At 39.2% G+C, this 14141-nt stretch overlaps 1 protein-coding gene across 1 annotated transcript in view; it reads left to right on the top strand.

The window, feature by feature from the left end:
• The first annotated feature begins 2476 nt into the window (after positions 1 to 2476).
• slc12a5a (solute carrier family 12 member 5a) overlaps positions 2477 to 14141 on the top strand; it is a 924478-nt gene continuing 912813 nt past the window's right edge. Inside the window, exon 1 of the mRNA XM_051932831.1 lies at positions 2477 to 2781. Coding sequence (XP_051788791.1) covers positions 2616 to 2781 — 166 coding nt within the window. The 5' untranslated portion in view covers positions 2477 to 2615. The remainder of the gene's footprint in view (positions 2782 to 14141) is intronic.

The raw sequence follows: 14141 nt of genomic DNA, 5'->3' as shown, positions 1-14141 counted from the left end.
AATCAGTGACACTTAGGAAATAACAGCAATGATGCCATGCAGTACACACCATTGCACATCACCAGTTCTTTTGTTCAATGGTGGTCTTTATAAGTTCAGCCAACCAACCTGGCCCCACTAACGAGGGTGTCTCTGGTGCCACTGTCACTCATAGATGGCATGCATACATGACTTCAGTATCTTGTAGTTTCAAAGTAGCCAGCACCCGTGTCACATAACGAAAGCTTTCATTGGACTCAGGTTTATCTCTGCTAGTGAAGAAATCTCCAATAAAGACATTTTACTTCTGCTGGAAGGTTGGCATTAATCATTTGCAGCAGTTGATTAGCCTGCCTCAATGAGTGTAGTCTCCACAGCTCTGCATTTTCTCAGTCCTGTGCCAGCAGTGCCTTTCCATATTTATTAAATGGCAGACCAGAATTATTCCAGACTTGAACAGTAAGCAATGGACTCTAACAGTTTGTGTAACTTTAAGGTCCATGACTGGGTACTCTAGAGCCCAAAGAAGATGAGGCTCAAGGAGATTCCACACTCTGAATAAACTGCTGCAAAAAGCCAGTAGGTCAGACATTGACAGCTGTCTGTTGTTTATTATAAAGAGTGCCCTGTGAATGTGTAGGTGTCCCACTTGTTGTAACAACACACAGGCAAATGGCCTCCAGGACAGGCTTGTTGGGTAAAATGAAAGTTTTTGAATGATTCCAGACCTGACATGTTCCAGACTTAATTAGTAAGGATTAAACGTTTACAGACTGTGCAACTTGGTTGGGCAATCTAGAGCCCAAAAGAGACTCCAGTCAACATGAGGCTCAAGGGATAGGGCTCAAAGGTTTACTCAGGGAGAGTAAACTACTTTAAACAGAAAAGCACCCAGAAGTTGACAACTGTTTGTTATCTGTTAGAAAGAAAGAAAGAAAGAAAGAAAGAAAGAAAGAAAGAAAGAAAGAAAGAAAGAAAGAAAGAAAGAAAGAAAGAAAGAAAGAAAGACTATAAGCTAGCAATACAATAAAGAATAATATATATATATATATATATATCCGTGGTGGGTTGGCACCCTGCCCGGGATTGGTATATATATTTAAAGCAAGCAAGCAGGCCCAGCTTGGTAACAGTGTGATCCACTGAGGTCTGATGGCATTTCCTAACTAACAGACGGTATACTGGGCCGCTTCTTCAGTTAGCCTTTCATGAGATTTTGTTCTCAGTTTTTCTGTGTTATTTAAATTCGGGAATGCCGGAATCAATTACGCCTATATTGAAATATGTGTCCCTGATTTCTTGACACTTCAGGCTGGACAGAACAAACGGAATCCCATTCTGCATCTTTACCCGTTTGGTGACCACAAGGTTTCTGTTTTCTGGGGGTTTTGGCAATTCTGCAGTGGCAGACAGTTTAAATGTGGCAGGCAGTTGATAATGGCTACTGATATTGTATTTGGCCAAGATTTATTTATTTATTTATGTGAGGCTCCCTGTGCCAAATTATAGTCTGTTATCATGGCTTAGTCACCTTGTAATTTTTTGCATCTTTAATTTCAGTGGTCCGTTCAACTCGGTCTTATTTTTCATCTTTCTCGTTCAGTTCAATCGTGATACACTGTATTGGCATCACAAGAAACGCAATGGCGTCACGAATTAAGCATGCAAATATGGGTAAACATATGAATTATTTACACAAAATAAATGTGTGTATTCAATACACAAATCAACATTGGATGTAACCGAAAATTAGTCGTTACCTTTGGTTGTTTTAGAATGAACATGTTGGTCAGCCAGTCTCACCTCCTTGGAAGTCCTCGGACTGGATCATAACAAACTTTTTGTTTCAGCTTTTGCCGCTTGGAAAGCATCTATTGGCATTTCACTGATTTTCGGTATCCTAGAAAATATTGATTATTGCTGTAAAGACTTCACCAAAATGTGCGTCCTCCAAACCGAGTCCATACGAAAGGAACTGTGGTGCGTCTGTATTTTAGGGTCACTAACGCAGCATCCACTATTTTTCGGAGTTTCGACAGCTACTTCTGTTTGCCGTTTTAATTTTTGCAGCCATATCTATTTTCTTAAACCCTTTTTCGGTCTCATTTTAGCTGAAGCCGCGTACTTTGCGGATAGGATCGGCCATAAAGCAACAGTTTCTGGATGGGACGCCAGTCTGTCAGATGATGCCTTAGCACATCCACGCTTAATCCATTGGACAATTCAGTCACTGATCAATTTAGCACTCGTACAAATTTTGAATGTAGCAGAAAACCGGAGTTCCACTATCTAAAAAAGAACAACGAAGGCAAAGTCACGGTTTTAAAAGTATAATGTGACGAAGAAGGAAATAACATTTCTTTCTTTCTTTCTTTCTTTCTTTCTTTCTTTCTTTCTTTCTTTCTTTCTTTCTTTCTTTCTTAAGTGTAGCGGGCCGGCGCTAGGACCCAGTCGCCGGTGCTGCGGACACTGGTTGCTGCTTGAGGAAAGGAGAGCTGGTAGGCGCTGCGAGAGATAACAGATACGGGGTGCATCCTTGGCATCGCCGTACCTCGAGCGAGGTGCACAGAGAGAAAGAGGCACCGAACGACGTGTGGGAGGGTGTCGATCGAGCTGCTTTACTTCGTGGTGTCAGGATGAGTCGCAGATTTACCGTCACATCATTCTCCGGGAAGGATGAATGCAACTGGGGTTTGGGCGAAAGGAAAGGAGAGATCAACCAGCTGTTCGAGGGGGACGAGTCGACCACTGTGTCCTCAGACGCCAGGAGCGGCGAAGGCGCTGCCCAGGAGCCGGGCAAAGGTAGGCTGACAAATCGACTGAATACCGGGAAAGGACGATGATGTTATAAAATGATGCATAAGCCCAATCATATACTAGTCAATCAATAAATATGCCGACCCCCGAAAGCGTTCACAGGCTACTGGAAAAAACAAGCTAGAGGAAACTAAAGAGAGCACCCAAACTCCAAAGAAAATTTACGATCAGGAGAAATCAAATACTATCAACCTCCCCATAAATTAAAGTCATCAAATTTAAAACGTATAAAGACTGGAAAGTCTTAAGAGCATGAACCCAAAAATCCAACCAAGTAGAGGCACTTAATTCTGACCACCAGAGTCTTAAAATACCCACCCTGTGAAACTCTAAACCCTGACCTTGTGCAACCCTGAAAGAAAGGCAGCATCTCATTCTAAACACATTGTTGGCTGAATAGTTGTTTGCACTACTTGAGCAACAGTTATTGTCCATAATAATCTTCATTGTAGGTGTACGCCATAGAGGAGGCACCTCTTCTGCTGTAGTCTTAAAAACATTCCTTCAAGCTCCTAAGCTGCTCGGTCAAAACAAGCACAGATGTGGCTTTGGATGTGGACACTGAGATTTTGTGGAATATTTTTAACTCTGCCATGGCAGACACTAGTTAGTGAAGTGCTATAGATGGCAGAAGCTGTGCATTCCTATTCCAGCAGTCCAGTAGTCCCAAGTAAAAGCAAAGCTGTTCTCCTGTGGAGCTTAGAGAGTTAAGCAGAATTTAACATTTCGTTTACATTAACATGGAGAGGTTTTGAAACTCAGAAGAGCTGCCACTGATGAAAAACTGTTCTTTAGGGATAATAGGATGGTGTCAGCCTCTTGATGGTATAATGCAATTTCTAATCTGGGTGGATGGCACCCACACAAATGCTTATCATGACATAATGTGAAAAATTAAATCAGATGCCAAAAATGAAAGTCACTGTAAATAATAGAAACACAATCTGGGGCAAAGCGCCTTGTTTCTTTTTAAGTGTCTCTTTACGCTGACTTCATCCAGCCTCAGAGTTATTTAATTTCTAAATAAAGTGCTTCGTTGTGGTCCTCCTGCCTTGCTATGGCTATGTTTTTATGTTAAACTAATATTTCCTTTCATCTCTTTATCTGCTTGGCTTTTATGTTGTTTTAGTTGTTTTTTTTTTTCACAGACTTATCAATGTGTATGAATTAATTGTCTTAGACAGCCGAATAATGAAACTGGCAAATCTTATTAGAGCTGGATTATGTGTCAATACTTTGGTTTGATCAAGTGATTATTTGGATGCGTGTTGGGCAATCAGGTTTTAAAAAATGTGTTGACGGATGGTTCATTATTGGTCCAGATGCAAGTTTGTCTATTGTTTAGTGTAAAGAAATATTTCCCTTCACTTTTAGGCTCAAATGTCCACGTAGGGAATATAAGACTTGTACATGTTATTACTGCTGTGATTATTCTGGCCGTTGCCTATTAAATGTTTGTAATATTTGTTCCGAGCTTGCATTGATTTACTGTAATGCATGTGCATCAATTCAGTGAGTTTTTTTTAAGCCAATAAGCATTTTAATCAAATCTGCAGTTATATCCGGGGTAGCTGATTCTCCTATTTTTGCAGGAGAAGAAGCTGTTGGCTCCAAGGGCTTCCTTTCCATTGAATTGGTTAGTCTATACACCAGTCCGCTGAATCTTAGCATAGACACCTTAACAAGATGGACAGCCTGCTTTAACACTTTAGTGTTTGGCTCCAGTTTGGAAGATTTTAAAATATGTAGATTTGGAATAAACTTTGATGTTCATTTAAATAGACAGAGTCCTGATCTGGTAAGCTTTCTAGCAGCTCTATTCTTCTGGAGCACTTAAATTAAGACAGTCAGCATGGTTCAAAAACATTAGGTTACTGGGTTTGTGTATTTAGATTTTTGCTGGTGTAGTTTAGCAGCAGCGTTTTCAATATTATTTTGATGTAAAGATGGCAGCATTTGCTATTCTGGTCCAAAGACTCACTGGGACTGAGCTGCAATGCAATGGCAAGCTGCTGATTACTAAATCTATAAAAAAACTGCACAACTCTCCAGGACTACAAGCCTGATTTACTCTCTGTATCCACTGCTAAATATTTGCAAAAGTCAACACTCAAAAATAACTACTGTTTAAGTGTTGAACTGCGCTGCCAGGGTGGCGTTTGTTGTGCCCAGTGATACTGTTATATCTTTATTGGCCTAATCTTTCAGGGCCTTTCACAGTACCCTACTGTAAACCTTTGCGTACTCCCACTGTGACCTTCGAATTGAACCCCCTCAATGCTCGCTGATCAGATGTATAAATATTTTCACCATTGAAACTCCAAGGGATCTCCCTGTCTCTTCAATACAACATATGTGTATTAAGGGCCACAACACTACAAGGGGGACTACTCACTCTGATTTCCAATATTATGTACGTCTATCATCGTGCTGAAAACTCCAAAGGGAAACCTCGATTAAGAAAAAGTATAAAATTTCCAACGCATTGGGAGGAAGACCAACCAGTCGACAAAATCATACAGTACTGGGATTTCTTTGTTTCCAGTTCAGACAGTGGTTAGATCTAATTAACAGCATAACTGGGCAAGAGTACAAAATGTTGGTTTTGAATACTCTTTTTCTTCATTATGTTATTCATATTGGTTTTAACTCCAGTGACACAGAACTAGACAATTTGATAAATGGGTAAATGGATCCATCCATCCATTTTCCAACCCGCTGAATCCGTACACAGGGTCACGGGGGTCTGCTGGAGCCAATCCCAGCCAACACAGGGCACAAGGCAGGAACCAATCCCGGGCAGGGTGCCAACCCACCGCAGTGGGTAAATGGATATTCATTTATAATGTCAATCTAAAGCCATAGCTTTTTCTACAGTAAGACACTCCAAATAAATAAAGCAGATTTTGTAAAAGCAGTCATTTTTTAGAATTTCCCTTAAGAAAAAAACAGATATACATTCAAACAACCTAAAAACGGTGACTCTCTCATCTTGCTTAGTCAAATCTTAATTCACACATTGAATCACTCATTTGTATTAATGGCTAAATCAAAATTCATAAAAGAAGTAACCCAGGTACCTTCCAAATGAACACTTGTCCAGAGGATACAGCAGTAGACAGCTGTGCCGATGACCTTCACCAGACGGAGATCCTAAGAGCAGTGGCTGATTTAAAAACATTAAACATTAATGGCAATATTAGACTGTGACGGTAAAATGCATGGGAACAATTAATGGTAAACATGAGACCTACGGTAAAGCAAATAATTCCAAAACTGAGTTTAAAATCATTAATTGAGCAGGAGTATCAGTAATATTTATAATGAAAGCACTTATTACTCAATTAAAATAAATGTTTAGTGCAATTCACAGTGAGCACAATCAGCCCTTTCCAGAGCAAATATTAATAAAATGTAAAATAGGATTTGTCCATCTGTCCGCTCCTCCGTCCATCCATCTTTCGTTTCCTGAGTCCCCCTATCCTGTTATAGCATCACAGGGGCCTGAAGAAACAATCTAGGAACATTAATATATCATTAATCCCGGCATTATTGTGTAAAAACACAAAAAAAGATTACAATAACAATGAAAGCAGTTGCATAAATAATAACAATAAAAGTGAGAGTAACTCATATAAGCAAGACCGTCTTTAATATTATGAGATGCATTGTTGACAATCCTAAAAGCACTAGAAAGCGTCACACAGTAGCTGAATGACTGAAGCGGTAGCCAGCATGGGCCGTATATGTAAAACAGAAACCCAAGATAACTATGTAATAATACCTGTAATTATGGTGATAATAATACAAGCAATGTGAAAATGAAAGCTGTTAGGAGAATCATTAATGATCCTATAAAATAAATGGAGATTAGTAATGATATCCGCCATCAACTTGGTCTCTCTGAATTAATATTGCAGGACCAGTGATATTTGTACCACTAAAGGTAACAGTCATATTGGTAAAGGCAACAGCAATTACATCTCGTCCATATTTAACATATATTATGATACACCTATTAGTGGCAGTGTTTAAAACTGTTGCAGAAAGGAGTACACTTCAAAGCTATTGTGCATTTTTAGCACTACATCTTTAAAAAAATCCATGTAGCTGATTTTCAAATATCAGCCAACTACTGGCAGCAAAGCATTTGGTATTTCATTTTAATTACATATCTGAGTACTTTTCCTACTAGGTATTTGTGTTTTGTATGAAATTGCTAACTGACTAGGGTAGACCTATGGGTCAAGGGTTACTGTCTCTTGTGAGTCATAGTGGAGCTGCTGTGCCCAGTGAGTGTGTCCTTGGCACATGGTGGCATGTCTGCTGATGTCAGGCTCCGCTTTTAGTGTGTTACTGGAGATTATGGTGTTTTTGTCAGCTGATATAAGTGAATCAGGTGGGAGGCTAATTTTTATGTAATTTTCAGGTTTAATTAGGAGAGTTGTGCACATGGGCTTGTGCTCTCAAGCCATAAAAAGCCTGTAGAGTTTTTGTAGCCACCATTGATATTCAGCACGTGAAGTAGGATTGAAGCTTGAGTGTGTGAAGTGAATGAGCTGCTGATTTCTCTGGAGTATTTCTTTGTTTATTGTGGATGTGATGGGTTGCATACTGTACACATTCATGTGCAATAGAACAATATTTTAAAGGGTGGATGTTGGCTGCTTAGTTTTAGGTTTTTTAAAGGAGAGGCTAAAGGCTGCTATGCAGTAATGGCCCAGTGGTGGAGGTGATGGACTGTACACCACATTGTTGCTGAATCAAATCTGACCACCGCGTCACATGTATGTGAAATTTAGAAAGTCATTTAGACTGCAAGGTGCTGTAGCCCTAAATGAAATACAGAATATGAAAGTATGGAAGACAACTGCCTGTGTTGCTGAAAGTTGATGTATTTTAATTACAGTATTTACCAACATATAAATAGAGAATTATTAAAGGAGAACACTAAGAGACATTTAATATAGCAAGGCGGCATTTAGACGTCAGATTAAATAAGCGTTAAGTGTTTACCTTCTGTAATATATCATTGGAAATGTAGTTAAGAGTCTGTTTGTGAAAGCCTGTCAGGCAAATGGATGACAAATAGCCAACATGCTCACCTCCATATCTGGTGGCTGTCATCTTGGAAGAAGGAAATTATTGCTTTAAACCTCACTGTTTGACTTTTGTGTCCCTCTTTGGTCTCCTAGCAGTGCCCTCGTGAAGTCATCGTCTACACTACAGGACTGAAGGTATCCAAGTGTAAATTATTAGTTGTTCTCAGAATAGTCTGAGTGGATTTGGTGGAGTGGGTTATTAATTGTTTGACTGATTTAATGAGAGAGGGATGGAGTACAATTAAGATTAATTGAGGTCTGCCATAAGGCTGCTTATTACGTAAATACAAAAAAACAAGGATTGCCATGCTAAGGAGTTTCTCAGAAAAGAAAGTAAAAATGAATGAGAGGCAATGCTGCGGCAAGCAAGTCATCTGCAAAACTTGGCTGGATTATGCAAACTTAAGAGGGCTCCCTAACACAGTGGCAAAGAAGGGGCTTAGTGTGTGACACTAGTGCAACCACATGACTTGTTTACTATTTTATGTGTATAAAGAATTTGTTTCATACTTGACATGTCATTGCTCTTTATAAAATAAATTTAGTTTTATAAAGCAGGTTATATATTTCCTTATAAAAACGTTTAATTTTTCATAGCCATTGAAGGAATAGCTAGACTGCTATTGTCTTATATGCCTTCCGGAATTGAAGTTAGATATGTACTGAACCGTTTATTGACGATACTCTGACTCTTTGCTGTGTAGTGCTGCCTATGTGAAATTCTACCTCACGCTGAATGAGCATCTATAAAATGTCTATTTATAACCTCTGGAACACCCAACATTCTTTAGTCTCTTGTGCCTTTGAGTAATATATATTGTCATTTAAGTGTGAATGGTATGTTCTTCTTGTTGTCAAATTGGGAAAATGACTACTATAAATGTCAATCCCATTGAGAACAGGGCACAAATGGAACAAATCCAATGTTGAATTAGACGCATCATCACATTCAGAAACCCATTTAGCCAATTGATTCTGCAGACTTCCTCTTTGTCTGGATTAGCTAAAATGGTTGTTTTCTGCAGTCTGCATGGGGGCAGACCTGAGTTTGCCACCAGGGTGCCCAGGGTAGGAGAACTTGCGTCTTTAATGCTGCCCAAGCAGATTTGGTCACACTTACAAGCCTGAGTTTGTGTGTTACACCTGCTCTTTCACGGTGTGAACATAATAAGATAGTTCAGGATCAGTTGGCTGGATGATAGCTGCTAGTTTCAGTCCAATAGGCACGTTTCTGAATTGCTCTTCAAATTGCAGTGAAAATGATTTTTGTTGACATATTTAATATCTTTTTTTCAGTTATTTGCTTTCTGTTTGCTCTTTGTGAATATTTTCTTGTATGTGATGACCTCTAGTTTGTCTTGAGAAGATGGAGTTCAGGCCGATGCTTATCAACAACTGTTATGGGGACCTAAAGTGACCAAATAGAGTGTTGACTGAGATAAAAGTCTCTGCACTCTGACTTTGCAATCTGTTATATTTCCGAGCCTGAAAATCCCTTTCAGAGGATATTTGATTGCAGATTAATTACCAGTCCTTAAGAAAAGTTTCAGAACGACACTTTATGATCAAGTGGTTTGGGCTGTGGAATTTAAATAAAGGGAGGCCAGTTCAGTCTCTGTGTTTGACCCTTAGCAAGTCTCTTAACCTGTCTGCATCTGAACTATAAAACAACACCCACCCAGATATATATTGTAAAGAATTAAATAAAACACTTAATGTAACACAGGGTTTTGAGTGGCTAATGAAGTTATAGTGGTGAGCGTTATGTGGTCCTCATGAGTTCTGTACTCCAATCGGCTACTCTTGGAAATGATGGGTGATTTCTGGTGTCCAAAGTTTTTAAGGTGGAGAAGCCAGAATGAAAGTTCTTCTTTTGGGTTGCCATTTTGTCTAAGGAAGAAAAGAAAAATGGTTATGGTGCTGTATCACTCCTAAATTCCCCCAACCACCACACCCATGTGTACCACTGAAATTCTTCCCTGTAATGGTTAGACCCTGTGCTCCCGACGATATACAAATAAAAATTGTAAAGTTTCCTATGTTTTCATTCATCTTGGGTAAAGACATCAGAAAAGCATTCTATAATATTAACGCTAATGGTGCACACTGCAGTCTGTGGTCTGACATGACAGCCTGTGAAAGCTCTGTATGGTGAATGCTGCTTTTCATGTGTGTATTGCAGCTGTAGATGAAGTGCTGTTAAGTCTGTTTAGTTCAAAATGTCTGCTGTCCATGATGATTATATACTCCGTGTATAGCTGAGCAGTTCTGCTACTAAGATTTGCCATGGCCTGTCTGCGCTCTTGTGCCTTACCATAGGCTGTTTCCTGTTTGACAGACGATGATCAAGACAAGTGGAACACTTTCCCTAAAATTGTTCAATATGTGGTCATATCCCATCCATATAACACCACTGCTTTTCTGTTTACACTTTTTAGTACCAAAATGACTGGCACTGAATTAGGTGGGAATCATGATTTTCTCACCTTTTCAGATGCTTCTATTCACCTGTGACATCTTGTCAAAGTATTTTCAGTCAAGTGCTCCTTGGGCACTTTTCACCAGGAAATCCTTCTTGTGCTGTTTTTCTAACTACGGTGAGATGTGTGTACTTTCAGTTGCTGTTCAAATTATCTTCAGCTTCTTGTCACTCACAGACAGGCTGCACTTCTACATGTCCATATCTTTGCTAAGATTATTGTCTTGGTGTGCAAGCAACTTTTTAATATTGGATTCTGCAGCATCAAGGCCTTTGCCCACTTCCTAAGTAAACATCAGATTGTATAGGTGGAGCTAAAGTGTCATTCTCTGTTGTCTAGATGGCTCTGCTGATGGACTCAAGGTATTTTTGGTCATTTTACACAATAATGTGACACCCAAGACATACTTTAGAAAACATCTGCACTCAAACAAGAATGTTTATAAGACATTTAACTCTCAATGAGAATTTTATGATGTATTTAAAATGGGCTTCCAGTAGCAGAAGACTTCCTGAGCCTAATTATTATGCATCTGTCTGAAGACTTACTGTGGTTTAAAAAGGCACGCTTAATGCTTAGTTCTGTTGTAATGAGGTCGGTCATCCATCGGAATGATGCTCCCAGTGGTGCTCTTATGACTTCGCTCTCATGGGCCCATTGCATGTAGGGTCTAGTCTTGGTTCTCTTTGGTTTGCAAAGGGTTACACATGATTGCTATAATTCTACCATGATTTTCATGAATCTCATTACTTTTCTCTTCGAACTCTTAACTTGAGACAAACGATAACGTATCTAAATTGCTCTGATCTGAAGACCAAGTACACTGACCTGACATAGTAATCAGGTAGCACAATCCAGCTAACATAGGTGTTATGTCTTCAAGGATTAGCAAAGATAATCTGGGTGAGACTTATTCTGAGGTTGACTAAGCATTGACCCAGTATATTGACTTGGTATCCCTGTCAGTAACGCTTGAATTCCATACACTAAGAAAATGTATTATACTCATACTATGACTGAGTAGATTGTAGGATTTCAGTCATGGATAAAAATAGTCTCCTTACCATGAAACCTTGCGTGAACTCTTCCATAACTGTTGTTTTTGTTGTGTGTTGACTCAGATAACAGTAGCTTATCGAGGACCATGACTACCATGCTTGCAAACCAGAGATTGGAGGTATCCAGTTACAGTATTTGTGTTATAGAAGTCTGTTCGATTTTCATTGTGCTGTATTTTGGTTGTGATATGGTTGGAACTTTAACTTCCAGTAACTGCCCACCATAACTTGACAGGTGAAGGTATGTGGTATTTATAGCAACTACATTCTTAAGGTTGCACACCTAATAATGAGACTCACTTCAGCAACCATATCCAACTAAATTGCATTGCTCTGTACAATAACTGTAGAGGAGGAGGAGGTTAGGAACACACACTGATACAGTGCATTGCTGCACACACCAGATGACAAATCATTCTCAGGATCTCAGATTAGGACCATAACTGTGGAAACTGAAAAAATAAAAATAAATAAGTGAGGACCTGTTGAAATGTGACCCTGCATCAACAAATAGCTTGTTTCAGTCATTGTGTGCATTTCTCTTGGTCTCACTTGCAACATAAGTACTTTTCTGAATATCTCACATTTCTTGAACCACAAGCTTGGTGCTTGCCAGCTGCCAGTTTATCCTTAATTTCCTTGTGCTGTTGGTGTTTCTTTTAAGCTGTAAATTTTGATGCCACATGACATCTTGTGAGATCTATTGCCCCTGCCCTGTTTTATCTCACACATCTGGTACTCCCTACCTTCTCACTCTTGGAGACGATATTAAATAATGTTCCATTTCATTACAGCTATGGTGTGTGAGAGTTCTGACTATATTCACATCCTCTCTTTTCTAAAGGACTGTATACACTCATGTTGGACGTCATTCTATTGTTATCACTTCCACATAAATCTATGACCTACCACTCTGACACAAATTCCTCTTTTGTAAACATTGAGAAAATTGTGACCTTTAGGATAACTAAGTGGATTAGTTAGAACTGCTTCCTCACAACTACAAGATATTTAGTTCAAATTCTATTCTGCTGGGTCTCTGCTAAGACTATGCATGTTTTCCCTATGTTTGTATGGGTTTTTTTTTCTGGGTAGTCTGTTTTCCTCCATCATCCCAAAGACTTGTGTGTTAAGTTACTTGGTTTTTCCATTTATTTTGTGAGCACATGTACTGTATTACAGTGGGCTGGTATCCCATCTAGGGCTGGTTCTTGCCTTACCCCCAATGGTGCTATTGTAGGCTTTGCCTCTGTCCTATGTACGAATAAATAAGGAGAATGGATATATGGGTGAAGGACAGCTATGTGATACAATCAGGCACGTTTATGGAACATCTGTCCACCCATTTCCTGAACTTCAGCTGTCCACTATGGTCACTAGGTTATACAATGTACTGTAGCAGAATCAGGTTCAAGGCACAAACCAGCCATGAATGGTACATCACCACTACATTGCAGCAAACATTTATACCAACACTCAGATTCAATCTCACAAGGCCAGCTAGGAAATTGGTAATCCATATAGCACATATATCTCAGAGAAACCGGAGGAAAATCAGTACTCCATCCAGTTAGGGGAGGATATGCAAACTCCATGGATCAAACTTTAATTATGTACAGGGTGATGCTTTCCATAGAAAAGTCTGACTCACAATTACTAAACAGTTCAAACATACCCATTTATTCATAAGCACCACTACAACCAGTGTCCTTGAACATCCAGTGCCCCTCAGTCTTCCAGTATGAGCTTTGCATGTGATTGTGACATTGGTAATAATCCTAATTTTAGTAACTCTGAAAAGTGAGTGCAGAGTGGCTTCCCAGATTAGGGGAGTACAAGAAAGGCTCGACCCTTCATTTTGGAGGAGCAGATTCTCTCATATTCATCCACTAGGAAGGACACTTGTACAGGTGCACCCCTTTTCCATTGACGTGTAAGACCTACATTTCAGCTTCAGTATGTGGCAGCCAAGCATGCTTAGAGTACTTGTAGCGTGTGTGAAGGTTAGGTGTGTTCGAGGCTACTCAAGTCTTAAAATAATGTGCACTGTTTATAGTATGTAATTAGAACCTAAACGAGGCTGGAATATTCAATGGGATGATCAGGGTATGGACAAATAGAGGGTGAAGCATGGCAAAGAAAATGAAAGAGGGAGGGAAGCTGAAGTTGGAAGATAAGTCTGCTGTATAATGCAGCGTGTAATTGAGTGGGACACTCAGCTCTTGGCTGTGTTGTGTTCATTTTATGTTTCCTGCTGTGCACCTTTGCTTTAGTTTAATAAAATGCTGTCATGTTTGTATTTTGTTATGGGGTAGCATTTGTTTTGGATCCTGGGCAGTGTTAACAGTGATTCTTTTTAAAACGTGTGCGTGGAACATTGTGGGAGTAAACTAGTGGAGACAGAGAACTTTTAAAGGCAGTTTTAAGCTCAAAGAAATCATAAATTCTGTGGCGATAGAGGCTGGTCAGTAATGTAACTTTGAAGAACATGAAGAAAGAAGAACTATTTATTATTCATATTAAAACTAATAGTAATAATAATAGCTAATGAAACTAAAATAAAATTTAAAAAAGGCGGCCTACAAACAAAAGTAAACTCTCTGCCCATTATTTATTTACAAACGTAAGAATTTACACTTAATAGCTACTTTTTTCAGCTCTTCTAGAATTCATAATGTATTTTATTACTTTTGATGGCAAGTTTC

The sequence above is a fragment of the Erpetoichthys calabaricus genome, chromosome 10 (assembly GCF_900747795.2).
Source record: "Erpetoichthys calabaricus chromosome 10, fErpCal1.3, whole genome shotgun sequence".
NCBI lineage: Eukaryota > Metazoa > Chordata > Cladistia > Polypteriformes > Polypteridae > Erpetoichthys > Erpetoichthys calabaricus.
The sequence above is the reverse complement of the archived record's forward strand: the minus strand, read 5'-3'. Positions and strand labels throughout refer to the sequence as shown.